This window comes from Apis laboriosa, unplaced genomic scaffold (assembly GCF_014066325.1).
Source record: "Apis laboriosa isolate Shangri-la unplaced genomic scaffold, ASM1406632v1 scaffold16_cov148, whole genome shotgun sequence".
Lineage (NCBI taxonomy): Eukaryota > Metazoa > Arthropoda > Insecta > Hymenoptera > Apidae > Apis > Apis laboriosa.
The window spans coordinates 1,955,829-1,978,743 of record NW_025222129.1 but is presented as its reverse complement, the minus strand read 5'-3'; the positions used below and the strand labels follow the sequence as shown (position 1 = coordinate 1,978,743).

Genomic DNA, 22,915 nt, shown 5'->3' with positions numbered 1-22,915 from the left:
AATGCATAAAAATAAGAAATATAACGCACGTAACGATGAATGGAGAGATTACGTCTATCCCTACATAGGAGAGCCCAGTTAAAAAAACAACTTTGCAGCAAAGCTCGATCCTCTTCGCTTGCGACGAAGCGAGCCGACGACCGTGTTAAGGGTGAACGGTAGCAACCCCTTTGCTGCCCGGATGTCTTATCTCAGCGCTCTTTCATTGGCGCAATAAAAGAAAGGCCCGCGGCACATTATGCACATTCGAGAGGAAACACGTGCAGGCCTGCACCGTCTGTAAAAATGTAGCAATTCGAATCCGGGTAGGGTGAACGTGAGAAGTCATCCAGAGAGTGGTACAAGGGGTTGTTGCCGGAAAAAATGGAAAAATCTCCCGGGGCCGGACGTTGTTCCGCGAAAACGCGCAGCCTGTAAAACCGGTCGATCGCCAAAGAGTCCTCTAGTCCCCTGGTCGGATATAAATCCGAATAGGCTGTACGTGTGTCCCCCTCCCCACCCCATCCCACCCCTCCTGTACCGGGGCTGCGTATAACAGAACCCTCCTCCCCGAAAGAGATCATCGATCCCTGCAATACCATGGTGAATCCTATCGTGAAGTATTCGTGTCCTAAATAATATCGCTAATAACAATATATATATATGTATGTATAGAGAGAGAAAGAAAGAGAGAGAGAGAGAGAGAGAGAGAGAGAGAGAGAGAGAGAGAGAGAGAGAGAGAAAACTTACTCGGCAGATTTGTATGTTACGTTTGTTGTAATAAAAATGGACGAATAATGGCCGTTACATAAAAGTGATTGTCGTTAGAAAGTGGAAAAGGGGAAGAAGGCCTTGGCACTTCTCCTGTTGCGCTCCATCGCAGCATTTTGCTTCTCGTTCTCTTCCCCCTTACTCGCGCTCTCCTTTACACGCTCTCCTTTGCTATTATTTTTTTTTTTCCGCTCTCCCCCCCTCTTCTTTTTTCTCTCTACCACAGCCACCCGCACGATTTTCCTTTTTCCTCGGCCCGCCAATAATTATCCCCCGCGTTTTTTCCCGTCCGAGATCCGAGATTGCCACCAGGTTTCGCGAGGGGAAGGGGACGTTTGAGAGGAGATGAGTTTAAATTGCATTGCTTGTGCAATGCACCCCCCACCACCACCGTCGTCGCGAAATTATCCTATCCCCCTTTTTCGAGAAGCAGAGAAGCTCGAAGAAGGAACGACTCGAAGCACGTCGGAAACGTGGTGCGTAGGAGGGAGGAAAGGTAGGGAGAGAAGAGTGTGCGAAGAGGTCGAAGATTGAAAAGGCGCGCGGACGGATGATCGTCGATGAAACCGAGTTAATTTGCAGGGCGGCTCGAAGGACGCCGGTTTTTCCGTCCGCCACTGCCACTATTTAACTCTCTCGTTTATTTGGTTTACTCGTACGTGAACTCGTTCCTGCCCGTTTTACAGGACCGCCCACTTTACGTTCCCGTGTAATTTTCATTCCACTCGCACTCGTACTTTCGCACACGCGCCACCGCGAAAAAGATATAGAATATTCCTGGGAGGGGGGAGGGGGAGAATCGAGCAGCGGATAATTTATTTGCCGGCTTTAATGAAGTCAAATGTTGCGATAAATTTAACGATGTCGTTAACCGGGGTATCTGAACACGGACACGACTCCTCCAAGTTTTCGCGTACCGTTTGCGCGGTGTACATACGCGCGACCATAACTGATAATCCACGACAAGCTGGACGGTGGGAAGGATTTAGGGATACACCGACGAGAAATAGGGTAACGCAATCGGTCACTCGGGGATCGGCTCTTATCGCAATTTGTATTTTTTTCACGTCGGATCTCGCGGGCAACTCGATGCATATGCATACGCCCAAGGCACACCTGCGCTCCGTGCAATTTGTCTCCTTGATAAGGTGCTCATGTTCCCGTTGTTAATCAGTGGTGCACGATCGCGCCACGTCCTCCTCCCAGCTCCCCGCGAGAGAGGTTCGACAACAATTTTTTTTTTTTTTTTTTTTCCTCTCCCCTTATCCCCCGTCGTAGTAAAATCGTTGCCTCCCACGCGAAATCAGTCCAAGTTCGAATGAAAAATCGATGGAAGGCGCGGGGTCGTTGACCATTTACCGGGTTTCGTGCTAGCGTGAAGGATTTTTTTCAGGGGCACCGACTCTTTTCTTTTCCTTTTTTTTCTTTTTTTTTTTTTTCGAACGAGTTATCGAACGAGCAAGCAAGCACGCTCCCGTCGGTGGAGCGAATGAAGAAAATAGCCGACGTGAACTAATGTCGAGCGGCCATGATTACGAGTTGTTGAGGAAGGCTCGTGTTGTCCCATCGATTTCACGTGGAAGAAAACGTGGTGGTGATCTAGCGACTGGCCACGATGATGGAGTTGGCCAACGTAAAAGCGAATCAGGTACGCGAAGGTAGCAGCGCTCCGCGAACACGAATCTCGTAATCCTGATCTATTAGTAGATAGTTAGCCGCTGGCATTTTCGAATGCACCACAAATCCCCTGCCGCGACGCTATTTACTCGTTATTCATCTGATTGGAAAGAGAGTTGAAGATTGAAATCCTCCTTGGAGATCTCTCGGTTTTCCAGCGTGAATACTATTTTTATCTCGCTGTATCGAAGGATTATTGGCAATTTTTGATCATTCGACTCATTCGATCGAAAAGACGATTTAACTTGATTCAATATTTTAGCGAGGACGTCGAATAGTGGCGGTTCGTTAGGATGAAAATAACGTTTGTAATCATTGGAAGAGATTAAAAAAAAAAAAGTTGTTGGATTTTTAATCGTGGATGGAAATCGAAAGCTATTTGATTGCTCGCCAAGGTCTCGAGATTACAATATTTATCGCTGTAGCGATTCGCTTATGGTGCACTTGTCGCTTATATGCACTTTGATAAGTGTAACGGTTTCCTCGAGGCATCGTCTATAGTTCGTGTTATATTCGAGTTGTAATGCGATGCCTGATGCACTAGCGGAAACGTTACATTTTTCTTTTTTTTTTTTTCCTTTTCTTTTCTTTTCTTTTACAAGCTATGTAGATTTTATCAACCGAGCTTGGAGAAACTAGGAAAAAGAAGGCAAGACGCCATCTACCGCAAAGTGAAGAACGATTTTTCGACGTATTGTTGAGCGATGTACGTGTAGAACGTGTATCTGATCTGATTAGTAGAATAGGAAACATGTCTAGACACGAGCTTATACCAACAGGTATTTATTACATTTTTTTTTTTATCAATTTCTTTTCGTTTTTTATTGTCATAAAAATAGATATAAAAATGATAATTCGTACTAATTATAAATACGTATATGAATTTGTAATTCAGCAATTTGAATACTTCGTAATTTTTTAAATCTCCTATTCAGATTTTTTTTTTTATTCTCTTTCTTTCGATTATGTAACTCCAAAAGATCACGCATAAAATCACAACGATTCAAGAATATCCTTAAATGTCACTCGAGTCAACTAATTAAATGAATAATCGACATGCATATTTACTTCCCGATAAGGATCGAGTCCATAAAATCACAGAGACGAAAGTGGAACATATGGAATCCAATACTTATTAGTATCGCGGAGGAGCATATCGAGACCTCGGCCGACGATAATAGAAATTAATAATAGATTTTATTCGCACGGCCGGTATTTACACGACAATATTCTGTATTCAGCGAACGGCAGAACAGAGAAGATCATGAAACCGAGAGGAGAGAAAGGGAAAGAGAGGCCTATTAAGAATATCTGGCGGATCCATAGGCGCGCCTCGATCAAGTTAAGTCCCATGCGTGGCCGCGTTCAGTACGCGACGAGACATCTCTCGGTGTGGTTCTCGCAACTAAATTCAACCGATTCAGCAACGTCGGGGCATCCGTCAACGTTGTTTTCTTCTTCTCGAGTTTGGTGCGCGAAAACGATCGACAGTTTTGTCATTTGGTGAAAAAAATCAGTGCAATTTAGAAAAGAGGAAAGAAGGGGAATCGATCGCGATGAACGAGATGGATCTGCAATTGGCCAGGGCGATGGTGGATCTCGAGTTGGAGGAAAATACACCGAAAAAAACTGCCATCACAAAAATGCACGATAAACAGCAAACGTTCAGGTATGCTTGTTAATAACTCGTTTTATCGTTTAAATCGTTTATCGAAACACGAATGACACATTTTATCGATCTAATGGTGTCGATCGATTGGAAAAAGGATCGATAGATCGTTTCGAACGTATCTCGTTGGATACCTCGATTCTAGTTATGGAATTTCATTTGAATTCCAACGATCATGCGCGTACGCGCGACTTTACCTTCGATATCATAGTGATAGTGTCGTTGCCGCGTGTATAATTAATAGAAACGAGTGTCTGAAAATAAATTGGCATCGTATCCCATTGGTCGGTCGAGTCTGCGGGAGATTCGCGTTAAGAATAAAAAGACATGCTCATTGATCGTGAGACACGGCGGCGAGTGTGACCGTGACATCTATACACGCGAAATTTCTTTGAAGTTGGTATAAAAGTCAAGGACACAGGAAATTCGAACTTGTGCGATATCGATTAGTTTGCATTAGGTCACGATGCGTTGTTGAGTGCAATCCCAAGGTGCGATGGTGGTGTAATGGTGAGCATAGTTGCCTTCCAAGCAATTGATCCGGGTTCGATTCCCGGCCATCGCACTTGGACATTATTTTTTTTATTTTTCGTTTAAACATCATATCTACGTAAATGCAATATTATAGAAATCTCGAAAATTCGTTTAAATTCTATTTCTATTTTAAATAATATTAACTTTATTTAAATATTATTAGGATTGCATCTGTACACACAGGCCTAGATCGAAACCCTTCACTGAAATGAATTGTGCGATCTAGGCCAAGGTTGAAATTGGACCTTCCCATTCTTATTTGGAACAACGTTCTCTTTTTGGTACATATTGTACCAATAGAAAGATACAAGCGCTAAATGTATATCTCTTGACGCATCGTGATCTCAAAAGATAGAATCACCATATCAGTGTGAAATATAATTTATATAATTTTAATCGATGTTTACTTATTTTAATTAATGATCGATCTCTAAATTGAATACACTGTTATTAAATGCCGAAAGATCTTATTTTAATCTGTAAGTAAAAAATTTCCGACAATGAAAGACGAAGAAAATTTCTTTAATGATAGTTTTAAAATTAACGATTTAAAAATTTCTTTTACTTTTAATCATTCGTTTATTATTCATTTATTATTCTTAAATAATTAATTTGTCTATTTGTCAATTAATGTCAAAAATTTTTTATCGAATCATATAGTTGTCATATTTATGAATGTAATTTATACGCCACGTGACTAATTCTATTCTTCATTGGTATTTAACCCCTTTTGTTTCTCTTGAAGCAACACGCGGTGCGAGTTAACAGTCGATTACACGGAGGCACTGGAACCGCGAAGGTAACGCAGTTTTCTACTTTTTATTCTTCTCCTTGCAACTAGCGCCACCAGCATGACCAAAAAATTTTATCTTGTTTTACGTATTTGCATTTGTAATATTTTCGTTTTTTTTCTTTTGTTGCATCGCATTCATTCCTTTTCTTTTTTTTTTTTTTGCGAAAAACTTGTTCCTGAAATTTATCTTGGCGTAACGTCAATCTTTTGTTATGCATGATCGTGATTGTATCATGGTACATTTTTTTTTTATCAATTAGTTCTAAATCAATTGTATATTAATCTACATAATATTTGTTGTGATTTTATAAAGTTATAAAGTTTATTGAATTGTTAATGATGTTTGTTTTTCTAAGCATGATTTTATATGTCATTAAATATTATATACCATGAATAGCTTTTCATAACTAGTCAACAGGGCGTGTGTATGTGTAAAAACAAAACTAGCTTTCCAATATGTTGCAAATTAACCTTGAGCCATAGAAAGAACTTTCTCGCGGTGCAATTGACACACGCTGGTTCTCCAACCGTTCGAAAACAAGTTACTCCTGTTGGGTCAGAAAAGTTAGCTCGATTCACGCATGTTTCGATTATGACGACCGGCAGGACGACTTGACTGGTCTAAAGATCGCTTCTTTATAATATATTTCTCTATATATATATATCTAAAGATCAATTCTTTATAATTGAAATAACTATCGAACAAATAGGTACGATAATAATCAAGATAAAAAGTTTCATTTTTTAATCCCAAATGACTAACGCTTAATTAATATTTGTGAATCATATTCGAATATTATTTAATCATATTCCAAACATTCCTTTAAAAGAAAGGTTATAAAATCCTGTAAAAATTTTATAAAATATAATCGAGATGATATGTCCTCCTCGTTGAAAAAAATTATTCGAGAAATATCGATAATTTTCATATAATTTATCCAATTGGTTCGTCTATGACACTTGGAATTCAACCATTATTTTCAAGATCATAATGTCATTGTCGTCATCCGGCAATAATAATTCGCCGTTTCTATCTACGGAATGACTGAGCGAAATAGTTTGCATTGTTGTCAATACATGAATGTCGAGAATTTCCTTTTATGTATATAATAATTATACAATAATTAGAAGTCATTTGGTAGATAAATGCTTTGTAGAACAAATCATCCATCATTCGCAATAATTATTTGCGATAAATATAATAATGCGTAATATCAATTGTTATTCACCAAGTTATTTGATACGACATTGATGATTAAATTTAAATTCGCTAAAGATACAAAAATGATATCACGTTTCTTCAAGATTTTGCAAAAATTTACTTACACTTACTGCTGACAATGATTTCGATATCTATTTATATAACCATTGCGCATCAACTACGAAAAATTAGAACAGAAGAATCGAACTACGCGTTCATTTGATAAGGTATCTTATCCGATTAGAAACTCGATTCATTCGTGCACTAGATAAGAATAAAAAAAAATAATTTTACGATACTTAGTATTTCTCATAATAGTGAGAAATTACGTTTCGCTCCGACGCAACACAATCGAAAACTGTGATAGAAAAAGAAATTATGATTAATTGGAAGTTGTTTTGAAATACAATCACGTGCCTTATTTGTGGTAGTATGATAACGGAATAGATTAATGAAAGTATTTAAAATCTCAATCCGTAGATCAATCAATCACGATGGGGCAAAGCACGCGAGAAATCTTTTTTGTACGCTGGGTTATCGCTAAGGTTCCTCTTTATCGTTGAATATTTTTTATTTACTTTTTCTTTCCTTTCTCCGACGACGCATCGTTTGCCATTCGAGTGTATTTTATTAAATCGTTTCAGTATAGTGGTACCCGGTATATAGTGATGCAACGTGGTGGAAGTATACTGAGTAGGGCGGTTTTGCTCAAACGACATTCAAGCATCGATAAAATTATCAGGTATAGTATAACCGTTATCGGTGATCCGTTAATCTTCTTCCAAGATAATTTCGGATAAAAAAAATTCGATGAGAAATTTGTTACGATAAAGGATCGAAATAAATATTTAATCGATAGAAGTTTAATCCGAGTAAAAGTAAAAAATAATTTTAAAAATTATTCTATTTTTTTTTTTTTTAATGTTACTCGATGTAAATATATATATATATAATTAAATGTTACAGAGTAAATGTGAAATAGAAAATATTAAATATAATTTCCTATTTTTTTTTTTTATATTTAAATAAAATTATATTTAAATTAAATTATATTTAAATAAAATTTTTATCAATAGATTTCAGTGAAAATGAAGGGAGAAAAATTAATAAACTACTTTGACAATTGTACTTTCATAGGAAATATTTTTCTAGAATGAAAAAAATAAACTTGCACTGCCCGGGAATCGAACCCGGGTCGCAAGAATGGGAATCTTGCATGATACCACTACACCAGCAGTGCTACTTGCAAATAGAATGTTACTTTCATAAAGATATGGTTCGTACAATTTTAAATTCTACGACGTTATTGCAATTAAAAAAGCGACGATTGTAAAATTAATATATTTAAATTAACGATAATAAATTAAATATTTCGTATCTTCGAAAATTTTTCACATCGATACAGGATATGAAAATTCAACGAATTTTTACATTTATAAGATATTATAAAATACTATATGCAAATAGAAATCTGATTAATTGTTTCGAAGATAAGTATACAGATCATTATACCACAATCGTATCCCAAACCGATCCATTCTCGTCCGTCCACCGATCCATTTTCTTTGACACAGTTTCCTTCAACCACAACCGATGCCATTCGTTACATTTGTATAATTTTCCACTTTCCTGCTCGTCGCGAGCAATTTAACAGGAAAAAAACGTGATGTTCACGAGAACATCCGTCTCCGTTCTTTAAAGCACGTTTTCTAGAAGGACGTAACCTCATTGTTAACCGCAATATTGTCCTCAAAACACCAGGTTCTGTTCGCGAGAAAGTATCTCATTTCGTAAAATGCATAAAATAATAATTGTTGTTCGACTGTTTCCATTTCCCGTGGAAAGTGTTCCGTTATATGTATCATGTATCATATGTAAGTTGCTCTATTCAACAAAAAACTAGCTAAAATTATTAACGATTTCCGCACAACGGAGCATAAATTATAGCGCTCACGAGTTCACAACAAAATTCAAAATGTTCCATCTTGTAATGATCATAATCCTATCTGTCTTAATGTATATCGTATATATACTTAAAGCCGCAAACTTTCCAGATAAACGTCGTAGGTGGGGAGAAAGTTGTGTCCAATCCTGAAAATAGCGAAAAGTCGGAGGCGTTCTTCTTACCCTCGTTCCGAAATACAACTGTATTCCATGCGTCAGTGCATCGTCGATCGTCGATAATTAGAATCTTACTTACGTTACTCCATTGTATAGATATCGTATCATTCAGTAATCACGGCAATGATATAACATAGTAAAAGAGAAAACACGACAATCCTCAAAAAAAAAAAAAAAAAAAAAAAAAGAAAAAAAAATGGCAACAATCTTCAAGTATGTATTCACACTGATGTGGTAAACATTGTGAAATAATTACGGCAGTGACAAGAACAATTACGGAGACAAGACAAAGCTTTATCCGTACAATCTTGTTTCTGAATTGTCGAGGCAAGGAAAAAAATAGTTAAATATTTATAGTTGAATAAGGAGGAAAAAACGGCGAAGATAATTCGCTACGTTCTTAGCGAGGCATCAGTTTGTTCGCGGGACACATCGGTCTGCTTCTCGTCTCATCGGTTTTGCAACGCGAGTACAGGCGGCCGCAATAAATTTTGATCACTTTCATACCATAATTGCATTACACGCAACTGGTTTACAGTTATGCCTTACGACCCGTTTGTTATATATACTTCTCGTAGAATGTATCCACTGTTTTATTATGCAATCGAAGAGGCGTCGAGTGGAGGCACCTCGTATTCGCGAGAAATATTTTCTTCGCGATTGAGGCGAGCTTAATATTTCAACCGACGCGAAACCGTTCGACACGATATATAACAGAGTTCAACAGCGTACGGCAACGAAGTCGACGGCCGGAAGTCGACCGCGGTTTTATCAAGATGTAACGTTTCTGCGAGAACGATCGAGGAAAAAAGAATTAACATGAGAAGAAAAGAAATTCAATTCTCGAGGCTGCCTGCCTTTCTTTCCCTCGACTTTCCTATCGAGAAGTAAGCAGAAGGAAATGGAGAACGAGTCGTTAGGATGAACGAAAAGTCAAATATTTGTTTAGATCCCGGAAAGAAGAAATATGGATGAAATATGGGTCGAGTTCACCACATGATTGAACAATTACGAGCGCAAAACATCTCTTTCTTTAAATGAATCAATTAATCGTTCGTTCGCCTTTCATTGTCGCTTTCACCGATTAGCGACTAGCCTCATTTAGAATGGAGACAATCATGAGAGCAATCTTCTTTTTTCTGAAGCACTTTTTTTTTCTCTCGAGGAAAAGGCACGAAGAGAAAAAAGGAAATCGAAATGCACGTGCTGTCTATGGTTGAAAAACATCTCAGAACGTAGACGCAAACAAGCAACAAGTACTTTGCTCTACGAATATAAACTAACTTGAACTCCATAAAAACTTCATTCTTACTTAAAAATATACTACTCGATAATAATACGAATACGCATCATGTTCGCTTCAGTTCACTTCTCTATCGACGTTCGAAAAGTGAAAAATTACATTGGATCTGTTTCAAGGGAAAAAAATTCTCGAATACAAAAATTCTGAGATACAATGCGAGGGAGTGTTTTACGAAGCAGATTGAACACTTTCATTGCAACTTGTTCGATGAACTCTTTTCTTTTTTTATCGTGCATATTCAGATATGTAGTTGGTACAGAATGGGGAGGGGCGCGAGTTAGAAAGCCCTAAGTGCCTTTCAGAGGCTACTGCCGGTAAAGTTGTTGCTCAGTGAACTCTGAGCCGTCGTCCATCGAGGTACGCCCGTCACTATACGTCGTTTCGTTCACCGAACGAGAATTCCGGTACCGAAGCCTCGTTTCTATTCGTCGACGATCGATTTCTATGGAAAGATCACACCTTATGAGGCACCGTGCCGCGTTGTTGCGAGTTCAACTAGTACGAATAACTGGAACGGTCCGAAACGTGCGTAAATATTACTTTACCCGTGACGACACGTTTAAAAGCTAGAATTCTCGGCCTTGTAAGTATGCTTTCTCTTTTAAAAATAGTTGTGTGTAATTTCGCGATTAAATGTACGATCGGCCGACTCGAAGAAGATGATTATGCCGGGCAAGTGATCAATTTCTAATCGCGTACAATATCACGATATTATTTCCAATTTGGAGTTAATTTTATAGGATAATGAGATGGGATGGGAATATTTTAATGAATTGGAATTCTTATGAATATTTCTTATTTCCAGTTACCAGTTTTATCAATTAGCCTTAAGTTAAATATGAACTTATACGAGACGAAAAACTTATCGTTTAAAATTATGAAAAATTATTTATGAAAATTCATAAATTGTGATGAATGCTAAAATAAGCATTCCACTTTTTTGAAAAGATAGATAAGAAATATGTATAATAATAAAACAATATGATAAAACCGGCAATAATTAGTCTCAGTACACCGGAGTTGAAGTCGAAGGAAATCGGGTCATAAGCTCGCGTTAAAATTAATTATTAACGCGAATCGATCGTTTCAATGGAAGTAGACTGTACTAAAAAAAAATTAAATTATCATAACTGAAATAACACATCGTACAAATATTAAAATCACTCTTATTAAAAATTCATATTATGATAGATACACGTACAATTGGAATACAAGTGACAGGTGAGAATTGCATAACATTTCCTAAGTTTTTCATTTGTACATATGCAAGCGATATTGAAATTGTTTTTCCTTTTTTCCATTGAATCAAATAAATTTTACAACAGTGGAATTAACTTTGACGTACGAATTATATAATTATCCTCTGTTGCGCAAACTAAACAAGAAAGAAAGCTGGTGCCTCATAGAGTGTTCGAAAGTACCGCGCGATGATTATACATTGATGTGATTAATATTGAGGATCGTGATTACAGAAATGATCGGAAATTTCTAATTTTTTTTTTTTTTTTTTTTTTTTGTAGATTTCACATGATAAAATAAAAATATCACGATCATCCAAATGAAATTTTAAAAAAGTGTCGAAACGTATGCGTATATTTATCGAATATTCGAAGTATTCGAATACGTGTTGTTTAAAGAGAATAGATAGAATTTCAAATATGTGCAATAAAATGGACGAATCAGCGAAAAGTTGATGAAGTTATTCAAAAAAGGAGATGTTTCACGGATAATGGACATGGTGAGGGAAAAGCCGAGACCTCGAAGTGTGAGCGAAATGCTCGATTGGCGATGTATCGTCAGAAACAAAGGCGACGTAGGTACTGACGACACGTGCGTGAACGTGCCCTTTCTCGAGGACTATGACAAGGATCCGGAAATGCGTCGCCGGAAACGTTCCGGTACTTGGCCGTGAGTAATACGTTTTATAATTCTTTGGAAACTAAGATTGGAAGATGTTGTGTCTACTTCTTGACTTTGATAGTTCAAGAAAAAATAAAATAATTTTAAATGAAAAATATTATCTAACAGAGATAATACATTCTAATACTTAAAATATTAATGAAATGTACAATTTATTTTATATAAATGTTTAATAATGATATCTGACAATCAATCAAATAACGATTGTTTTTAAATAAATTAATAACAATAATTATAGATATCTATCAAATTTGAAAAAATTTTTTAATATGATTTAATGTCTGGGAATTGCCTGTTTCTCAAAGATTTTTAGTCGTAAATTGAATATTTTAACACTACAATTTATACAAAGAAAGAGAATATGATTCAAAAGAAATATTTCGAATTAAATCAATTATAATTAATAACTAATTATTATTATTATTATTTATTTTATATAATTGAAATGAATGAAGCGACAGAATTCACTGGAAACGAAATGAAAAGTAAGCCAAATGTTGTAGCAAAGTTATCACGAAACCAGTATACAGCTGTTCAATTTCGTAATTAAACTGGAATCGCGCGTAATCCGATTCCAATTCGTGCGAAACTTGAGAGAAGCTGTTTGGTTGCTCAACATTCTTGTTACTAAGAGATACATCGAAATCCGTGCACTGACAACTTGTCTTTGGTGCATCATATGCATCGAATATTTTATCAAACAATAATACGTATAATGGTTTCTGTAATTAATAATCAATCTATTATATTCATTAAATATATCATTCAATTTACTATTCAATTGTATACTTTGCTTATGTCAGTTTTACATTGTCGCGTAGATATGTGAGATTGCGTAAAAAAAGTTAAATAAAATCAAGAGAAAATAAATGTAGTACGATATACAAATCGAAAATTGATTGGTCGGCTGTAGTTGCAGAGCATGCGTACCATATATCAGGCGTCGCGACGCCAGCGTCGATCTGTTCATCAACGTATCCCTTTTGCGATTGTTTAGCAACGAAACGTGCTTCCATCTCGATTCGACTCATTCGATATTGTTTTTTGATCGCAAGGTTTACAACGTCGACGAAACAGCGCGACTGTTTCGCAAATCGATGCATATGGACGAAGCTGAATTAAGGTAGGACCAGGTAGGTGTTGGTTAACCTAAATCTCGCGTGGTGGCATGTGCGTATGGCACTATGATAACGGCGTGCATTTAGTGAATACGATGCGTTATTTATATAACTCGAATTAGTGATATATACGTAATAGTGTTTTGTGATTAATTTGTGATTAATTCGTGATAAGTGTTTCAATGCTTGAATATTTTTAATTTTTCATCATGTATATTTTTTTGAGGTTATATCAAAGTTCAAAAAAATTTTATGATATTAGTCTCTATTATGAAATTTATTGTAGATTATGCCAAAATTAAAAGGTTACTTATAGTCTGAATCGCTTTGCAAATTGAAATACTTTTTTGATATGTATGGAGAAAGCAAAGGGAACAGTTTGTCCTAGGTTATGTCGCATGATAACGGATCGATTGAGAAGAATGACATTTAGGCTGTTAATCGTTAAGCGGGTACACATTGCATCTCGCCGTTCGTTTCGTGCACGTGTACAAGGAGATCGGAGTACTCGAATTGTTGATCGGAGTTTGAATTGTGAACGTCTCGATGAGGGAATGTTTTTTTGTTATTCCTTTCTTTGAAACCGAGAACGCGTTCACCTTTCGCCAAGTATACATTCCATTTTACGCGATACATACACTGGCCACCGATGGTCCTATGGGCTCCCATAAGCTATGCTGATAGTGCCCCCATTACAATCGTTGCATTGGAATTTCAGAAATTCACATTCGATGCAATCGATTACCGAACCGAACATAGCCGTAAGCCGATCGTTTTCTCCTTTGGCAAATCAAAGCCATGAAGAGTGCCGACAACGGATTGGGAAAGAAAAGCGAGCATGGTGTTTTGCAAGCTTTCCGTGCAAGGAAATCTGGGCCAGGTTACGATTAGAGATATGCGATTGTCGATGGATAAAAGGATTTAACTCTCTCATGAAAGGATTTGTTTGATATATGTATTTTTTATAGCTTCTCGTTCCCTTCTCGCTTTCTCTCTTTCTTTTTCTTTGTATTTCTCAATCAATCGAGAGAAAGTTGTGTATCGAATAGTTGGTTCGAATGAAACCAAGAAAAAAAGTAATAATTTTGAAAATATTCACAAACAACATAATCATTAACAATGTATATAGATGAATTTTTCAATTGTATTTTATATTTTTCTTAATTTTTTAATGGCTTGTTTTCTAACAAATATTTATCTATTATCGATCGATATTGATAGATCTATCGATATATGTAATAGTAAAGAATCAGAATATAAGATTAAAATCTAATTTAATGATGAGACAATTAGATATAATCTGAAGTATTTTACGTAATTGATGTTAGTGTTGACAAGAACCGTGAAGTTTACGGTGTACCGACGGTTCCGTGGAAAGAATCCCATAATTGTTGGCAACCTTCGGTCTGATCGTCATTCTGTGTATATCTACCTTGCGATCCAGTCCTTTCTAAAACTTGTCGTCTTCGAAATATTTACCGATGTTTTAAACATTATATTTGTGATTAATTCTTCGTCTTATAATTCTAAAAACTTTAATAACAGTGATGTGAATGATTTGTGCGTGTAGAATAGTGAACTTCTTCGAGATCTTTCGAAAAATTAAGAAAGAATGCTGAAATTAACGACGATGGATTTGTTACGACGAAAAAATTAAAATGAATAATACATGAATGATGTTCATTGATCACACATTTTTTCAAGTGGAATATTCGAAGTTGAGTTCAAGGTTGAACAAATTAAAATGTTATTGAAATATTGAATTGAAGCATCTTTGAAATATTTTGTCATTTGTATACAATTCATATTTTTTTGAAACTATCAACTCTATTAAAAATAAAAAAATCAAAGATTATACGAATTAAAATCCAATATTTAATAAATTTTTATTTATTAACAAGCAAAATAAACGGAATAGACAAACAAATGGAAAAAATCGTGATGTATAATGCAAATTAAAGAAAAAAAACATGCAACAAAGGATTACGTGTTTCTGAGAGTAAATCTTATTATTTCTCGGTAGTGTTCGTTCAAAGGACATCGTTAATTTCACATTTACCGGCCTTCAGATTTTAACGACTAGTTCCGTAAAACAAAGAAGCATTTTTACATAATTTTTAGAATCATTATATCCCCAAATAAAATATTTTACTTCGCGACTAAATTTTTGTTACACTTATTTTACACAAATTATCAATAATCTTATTATCAGTAGTATGTCATAAATATTAAATGATATGATATATATAATTACATGTTAATTATGATACGTAAATTTTTTTTCAATAATTACGGTAAAATTGTAGAATGCTATTGTAATGCTAACATATATATATATCGATTATAATTATAAAATATATATTTTAAACATTTAATTATTTTAATATATTTTTATTATATAAATATATATCCAAATCAAGAATAATATAAGAATCGTATAATATTTTAAAAGAAATGGATTCAATTGATTTTATGATTTCGGTCTAGTTCAATAAAAATTTCGTTCTCAGTTCAATAAATATCTTAAAAAATGACGGATCAAGTCTCACCTTTGCTGGATATTCAGACCAATGGCTATCTCGATATCAGATACGATCTGCTTAATCCTTTAGAAAATGGATCGATCATCTTGCCGACGGAAAGTATACCACGGAACAGAGTGCTCAGGTATAATTTTGTTAAGATGAGAATTAGCTTCAATTTTATAATTAATAATAAATTTTTATAATTAATAATAATAATAATAATCATATATAAATAATAAAATTATTTCATTATTTCAAAATGAATCTACTATTTTTTTCTAATTTTTTTGCATCAAAAAGTAAAATAAATTAGTTCAAGTAATTATAATGACTCAGTACATATAATGTAATTAGCATTTTTTTTTTTTGCTAAGTAAATATCTTACGTCAATGTAAGAAAATAAAGATCTGCACGTGAATACGTGCATGTATATATCTTATTATTATTGTATATATGTATATATGTATATACATATACAATATTAGATTTTAATTTTAAAATTAGATTAAAATTTTAAAATTTACCAATTATATTTATCAATAATTTATCGTACATTTTCTAGAAAAATATAATCTATAAAACTTATATATTATCTCATTGATTATACGTATATTTTTTCTTTGATTGTTTGTTGTTATCTATCTTTCAATTCAATGTAAATTAATAAATATATAGTATATTTACGAGTATATAGTAAAATATTATTATTAATTAATTCAACTCAATTAATATTTTCTAACAAATTTTTAAAAAATTTTTTTTTAAACTTATATAATTATATATACATATTTTTGACATAGTTGCAAATGAAGCCATACATTATATTGTCAAATCAATCAAAACAAGTGCATATCGTCCAAAATATTTTTGCTATCACGATGATAAATGGAATTCTTATTTTTTATTATTTATTAAGAAAATACAAAATGAAAGATAAAAAATCATTAAATCTTAATTAATAGAATAATTAGTAGAATTAAATCTTAATTAATAGAATAATTAGTAGAGTTTTCTTACTAATAATTTCAATTGTTTTCGTTTTGTTTACAGGAGAACAAGAAGTTTAAACGCACCTAGTCCGATTCAACAATTTGGGCCATGCGGACGCATCATGAAGAATTCTGCGATGGTGATGTAAGTAATTTTATCTAGCGCCAATGTTTCAAAAAAATTACATTAGATTATTTCAAGGAAAAACAAGTTGTTTCTTTTTTTCATTTTAATTTATGAAATTTGTCCTTCCATATTAAAAATTATACTATGCTATATGTTAATATCTTGACTCAATTATCTGACAATGACTTTTTTAAGCGAATACATGCTTTGTTTTGTCAGTATAAATTAGAAAACGGTTCTAGAAAATCTATTTTCAACGAAATATATTATTAACAACAAATACGAATATAAATTCTTGATATCTTAATTTTTTTTCATAATAATGTGTAAATTATTTTACTATCATATTGGTGATAAAATTACGTAATAAAAAAAATTTACAAGTTACAAGTTCAATGATTTGATTATATCAACTTTATTTTATTGCGTTTTATGCATCTCTATAATATAGAAGTTATTGGTAGCTGTTTCATTAATTTTTATTCAATATATATATTTTTTGATTGATTGTAAGATATAACTAATGATTATTCAACAAATACGATATCAATAAATACGACTTTCGTAATAATTTTTTTTAATGTACTATTTTGAAATGTGAATTAATATTTTATTAAAATTATATATATATAAATTATTAAATGAATCAAAAATTAAAAATATGCAATTAATTGTATTTCATTGCATATACATATATGCAAATGAAAACGTTTCGATTTAACCTTTACACTCATAATAGCGTAAATGCCTAAAGTATTCATCGAGATTTCCTGTTTAATAATTAATATTTATAATAATATCTGATTAGTGTAAGTGAGAATAACGAAAAGACAATTGCATGTGAATTGTGCGTGTCATTTTGAATATTGTGCATATAAAAACTTGTTACGATTCCTCATATGCATATTGTTCGCGCTTGCGCGCCGTCTGATTGTTTACCGTTAAAAAACGTAGCGTCGTGTTCGGTCCACGATCAGTTCGAGCGTGGCTCTCAAACTGGTATCACGTCATGGTTGGAATTATCAGGTATGTTTTTTTATATATTATTCGATCAAAATTAATTTTATTTTCGCGTTTATCGATTCTATATCATGGATGTTTATCACTGATATGAATTTTAACTTTAAAAGAACTTTAAAAGAATTGTTAAATCAAATAAAATTACAATCGAATTTTTAATTCGAAACGATTATTATTTTTTTGCTGAGTAATACATATATTTTTTTCAGTTGTTAAGTATATCCTTAAAAACAAATATCAAGATCTTGATGAAATAATATTTCGGCTGATTTATTTTGTGAAAATAATAAAATTTATTTAACAACATATAAATTTATATTAATATAAATTTAAATTTAAATTAAAGAAAATAAATAATCAAAGTAGTCATCATATAATGTATTCATACATAAAATATTCTCACCTTTGATTCCTGCGACCCTAATTCAATGATAAGCTCTACGATCGATTCTCTTTATATAGAAACGAGTTCAGGTCACTTGCCGAAGTTGGAATTTTTATTAATATTAAATAACTGAATTCATTTCATTTTGAAATAATTACAATATTTTTTTTTATCATAATTATATGCTATGGATATCGACTTTATTAAGCAGCGATAACAGTTTAATTCATCTTTGTATTTCGTCGATCAGGTTGTAAAATACTTCGATATCCCAAAATCCTCGATCTTTTGTCGATATTAAATTTGACTTCATGTCACTTTAAATAACAATGCTCCGTACTAAGATTCATAGAATTCGATTTATGTAATCGTCAATATTTTATCATTAAATTTTAATTTAATTTTGACTTAACAAATTTGATTTTTGCAGGACCATACAAGATCCAGCCTCCCAGAGGTTGACGTGGTACAAGCCACCGCTCACTGTTCTCGTTATCAAAAAAGTCCGGGATTCCTCGGTACTGCCACCATTTGTACAATTAGTTACATGGTTAATAGAAGTAAGTATATATATTTTTTATATTGTCGATACTCACGTATTTATTTTTTATTCATGCTAACGTAAATGATGACGAAAGGAAATATTTCATACATTTTTTTTATCGTTTTAACGTAACATTTCAAATCATTATGCAAATTGTGATTAATGATTAAAATAAAAAAGAAGTATCAAAATTATGTCATAAGCACGATGGCATATATTATTTAGACGGCATTATATCTTCATTCTTGTTTCGCGCAATCATCGTAATCATAAAATATCCATGTATTCTAGTTTCCTTCATTTTATCGAGTTATTTCTATTGATTCGCATTATACATGTCTCGATAGTAATTTTCAATGTCTTATATTTGCAATTCTAATTTTTAATTTTAACTTATTCAGTTGTAGATATATATTAATTTCATTCTTATGCTAATTTTATGCAAGTCATATAATAATATTCATATAAAAACGTTAATTAAATCCAAATCACTCACCAAATATTATATAAGTACTTTGCTCTTTACATTTTTGCAATTCATATATATTTGCATTAATTTTTTTTATACATATAATTTTTTTATACTACATATTCATGATTATATAATTTATTTTTTTTAGGTCTAGATTAATTTTTCTTATTTAAAAAATCAAAGATTATATGCATTAATTTATAATTCGATTAACTTGATTTTTGAAATTTTTCACATAGGAAAAACGGATGGTAGTATTCGTAGAGGCATCTGTCCTGGAAGATCCAGCCTTGGCTAGGGATCTCAGATTTCAAGAGGTTCGAGATAGGCTACAGACTTTCAGAGATGGCACGGATGATTTACAGGTAATTGTTTAAAAAAAATGTTCAATTTTATAGTTTCTAATGTTATTTAATGAATGTAAATAAAAAATATATGTTTACTCAAGGATCGTATTGATTTCATTGTCTGTCTGGGAGGCGATGGAACGCTTCTCTACGCAAGTTTGCTATTCCAGCAATCGGTACCTCCAGTGATGGCATTTCATCTTGGTTCCTTAGGATTCCTCACACCCTTCGAATTCGATAATTTTCAAGAACAAGTAACAAACGTATTAGAAGGTACGTACATTGAAATTTTCCGGCATAGTTTTCTTTACTTAATTTATCTTCAATAATATCTTAATAATTCATCCATTTATCATTGATGTTATAAAAGTATTATGATTTGAAGGAAAAGAGATTAAAGATGCATTAATAATAATATGTATAATTTATTATAAAGTTAGAAGATCAATCATGAGCATCAATACCACCTGCATATGTTATTTCAACATTATTATTATTATTTCAATATATATAAAAAAAAACGAATAAAAAAAATATAAAAAATATAAAAATATAAAAATGGTAGACGACTTATTAAAACCTATTAATCCGACAATCGGGAAAAGGCCGATAAAAACGAAATATAAATTTGATTTGTTTTCTTTATCTTTAGGTCATGCGGCTTTGACCCTGAGGAGTCGACTAAAATGTATCATCATGCGAAAAGGAGAAGAGAACAAGGAGACAAAACCGCCACGAACGGAATTATTGGTGCTGAACGAGGTCGTGGTGGATCGAGGTCCGTCCCCATATCTTTCAAACATCGACCTCTTCATCGATGGTAAACATGTGACCAGTGTACAGGGTGATGGCCTGATCGTAAGCACGCCGACCGGGTCTACGGCGTATGCTGTTGCGGCTGGGGCCAGCATGATTCATCCTTCTGTACCTGCGATCATGATTACACCGATCTGCCCTCACTCTTTGTCCTTCAGGCCGATCGTCGTGCCCGCCGGCGTCGAATTGAAGGTATTTCCGAATTTTTTCCATACGATCTTTTATAGGTGGTGCAGATTTCAATGCGAAACAGATTGAATTTCTGAAAGAAAAAAAAAAAAAGAAAAGAGAAATAATGTGATTAATAGGATACTGTTATGAATAAAATCTCATCTCCAATTGTTCAAATAGTCAGTTCAAATAAACTTTTAAACGATGCTTCTTATGTTCGTATAATGTAGTATTTCCATGTGGATGAGATAAAAGTTTCTTGTTATAGTGGAATCTGTACTTCTGATCCGGGACGATGTCCCATAGAAGGAAACTTGGTGGATGTCGCCTGCATTCCCAGACTATGCGCTACTCCGTTGTATTCTGAACAAATTTGAACTGTTGTTCTCGAATATATGGTCTGGAGAACACATGCCACATACTACCTACGACATTTACATCAATGAAAAAAACAGAAGAATTTCTAAAAAATTCGTTGATCTGTTGCAAAATCATTAATTTGAATTTCTTTTTTCTATCACAGATATCTGTTTCACCTGATAGCAGAAACACTTCATGGGTATCCTTCGATGGTAGAAATAGACAGGAGCTTTTTCATGGCGATAGGTAGAAATCAAGTTTCTAAATCTTTAATTCTCTCATTGTTATTACAAATAATGGCGAACAACAGTATTTGCAACACAGTTTACGTCTCTTTCGATGGTCGCAATCAGCAAGAATTATGTGTCGGGGATAGGTTTGTCTTGTTATTTCATAAAAGACATTCTTTTTTTTCATTTTCATTTATAGATTCAAAATACTCTTTTACGATATTCATTCATTTTTTTTTTTAAATTAAATTCGTAAATGAAATTCTTTTAAATTTCACTTTTCAATTTCTCTATATATTTCTTTCCGTGATATTTGGAAAATATAACTTATAGATACTATTAATTATTTTTTTTTTTTTTAAATTTCTATTTGTTAAATGATATGAATGATGGAATATTCAATATATATACATCGATATTTTTTTTTTCTTCTAGAGACGTTAACTGTATTGCAAGCTGACAATGCTCTCAATGTTTCTATTACTATTTATATTATTATATACTATTTATATTATTTTCATATCATGTGTTTAACATAAAATATATTTAATATTTTCCTACTATTTTCAGTTTAAAAGTAACAACATCCATCTATCCAGTACCCAGCATTTGTGCTGCCGACCAAATTACTGATTGGTTCGATTCATTGGCAGAATGTTTACACTGGAACGTTCGCAAGAAGCAGAAACACTTGGATGAACTGAGCGACTTGACTCATTCATCTAGCAACGATACGCTAGATTCTCTCGATCGTGATAGCTAGGTCAGGCAAACGAGTCATAGACTGAACCAATACAATCACTTATACATCAAGCCCTAAATAATTATGTTCAAAATCATTTACGAATCGATAATTGTCCGATAAGACTTGGTTCGATAAAAAAATCAATGATTCATTGCGTACAATGCATGAAAAGGGCAAGTCGTATAACTTGTGTTCTAACTTGTGTTCGTTCTGTCATAAAAAACAGAAGAGAATGAACTCGTCTAATCATTAAAAGAACTGAAATATCGTACATGGATTGCAGGCACTATTAGCGATTTACAGGTTAGCGGAACTCGAAGTTCTCAAAAGAAATAATAATATTTTGATACGTTCAAAAGTAAATGAAATATCGAGATTGTTCGTCTTCACGAAATAAAAGATCGTAAAGACTTTATGGCTATAATCAGTGCATCGAAAAGCACAACAGAAGTTTTCTATGTCCAACGCATAATTCTACAGTGATATTTCACTCTAATTTGCAAAATCATTTCTAAAACAAATTTCTTTTCTTTTTTTTTTTTTTCTTTTTCTTTATTGAATTTAAATTAATAATGTTGAATATAAGATTATAAAGTATGAAAGCATTTGAAGAAATTATAAAAAAAATATTAATGATAGAAATATTATATTTTAAGAGAAAAACACATTGGTGCAATTAATTTGTTTAATAAAAAAGCAGAATGAATTATTAATATTCTTATTTAATAAACAAATTATTATGAAAAATAATATATTAAATTATGATCATTCATTTTATATTGTACATTCATATTTATTTATTATACTTGAATTTTTTAATGCATTTCAAATTATGAATCAAAATAAATTTATAGTTTTTGATATAAATATTGTGATTTTGTTAATTGCAATAAAATAGGCATATAAGCATAAATCAACTATAAGAAATATTATTATCGATAATTTTTTCTGCTTTCTTCTGAAAAAGTAGTCCGATTATGGATTATTCTTTTGTAAATGTTGAATGTACTTTTCCTAATGAACATTTTTAATAAAAAAAATCATTTTTGTACAGAGAATGTGGTCCATTAATAATTAAGACAATAATTAAAAAATTT

The 22,915-nt window shown here is 32.9% G+C and overlaps 1 protein-coding gene and 2 non-coding genes across 8 annotated transcripts; 2 read left to right on the top strand and 1 right to left on the bottom strand.

Annotated features, from left to right (window-relative positions):
- The first annotated feature begins 3,744 nt into the window (after nucleotides 1-3,744).
- LOC122711322 (NAD kinase-like) lies at nucleotides 3,745-22,456 on the top strand. Of its 6 annotated transcripts, XM_043929983.1 has the most exons (10): nucleotides 3,745-4,096; nucleotides 5,376-5,429; nucleotides 7,274-7,366; nucleotides 16,663-16,746; nucleotides 18,564-18,693; nucleotides 19,389-19,514; nucleotides 19,598-19,769; nucleotides 20,149-20,504; nucleotides 21,007-21,089; nucleotides 21,644-22,456. In XM_043929983.1, the coding sequence occupies exons 1-10, from the start codon at nucleotides 3,984-3,986 to the stop codon at nucleotides 21,834-21,836; spliced, it is 1,404 nt and encodes a 467-aa protein (XP_043785918.1). In that variant the 5' UTR covers nucleotides 3,745-3,983; the 3' UTR covers nucleotides 21,837-22,456. The 6 variants fall into 6 exon arrangements, with proteins under 6 accessions (XP_043785918.1, XP_043785921.1, XP_043785923.1 ...); XM_043929986.1 differs by lacking the exon at nucleotides 7,274-7,366 and having other exon boundaries at nucleotides 3,751-4,096; XM_043929988.1 differs by lacking the exons at nucleotides 5,376-5,429; nucleotides 7,274-7,366 and having other exon boundaries at nucleotides 3,755-4,096.
- On the top strand, nucleotides 4,590-4,661 carry Trnag-ucc. The gene has a single exon. It is a non-coding gene; the product is annotated as a tRNA-Gly (tRNA).
- Trnag-ccc lies at nucleotides 7,794-7,864 on the bottom strand. Its single transcript has one exon. It is a non-coding gene; the product is annotated as a tRNA-Gly (tRNA).
- Nucleotides 22,457-22,915: the final 459 nt, after the last annotated feature.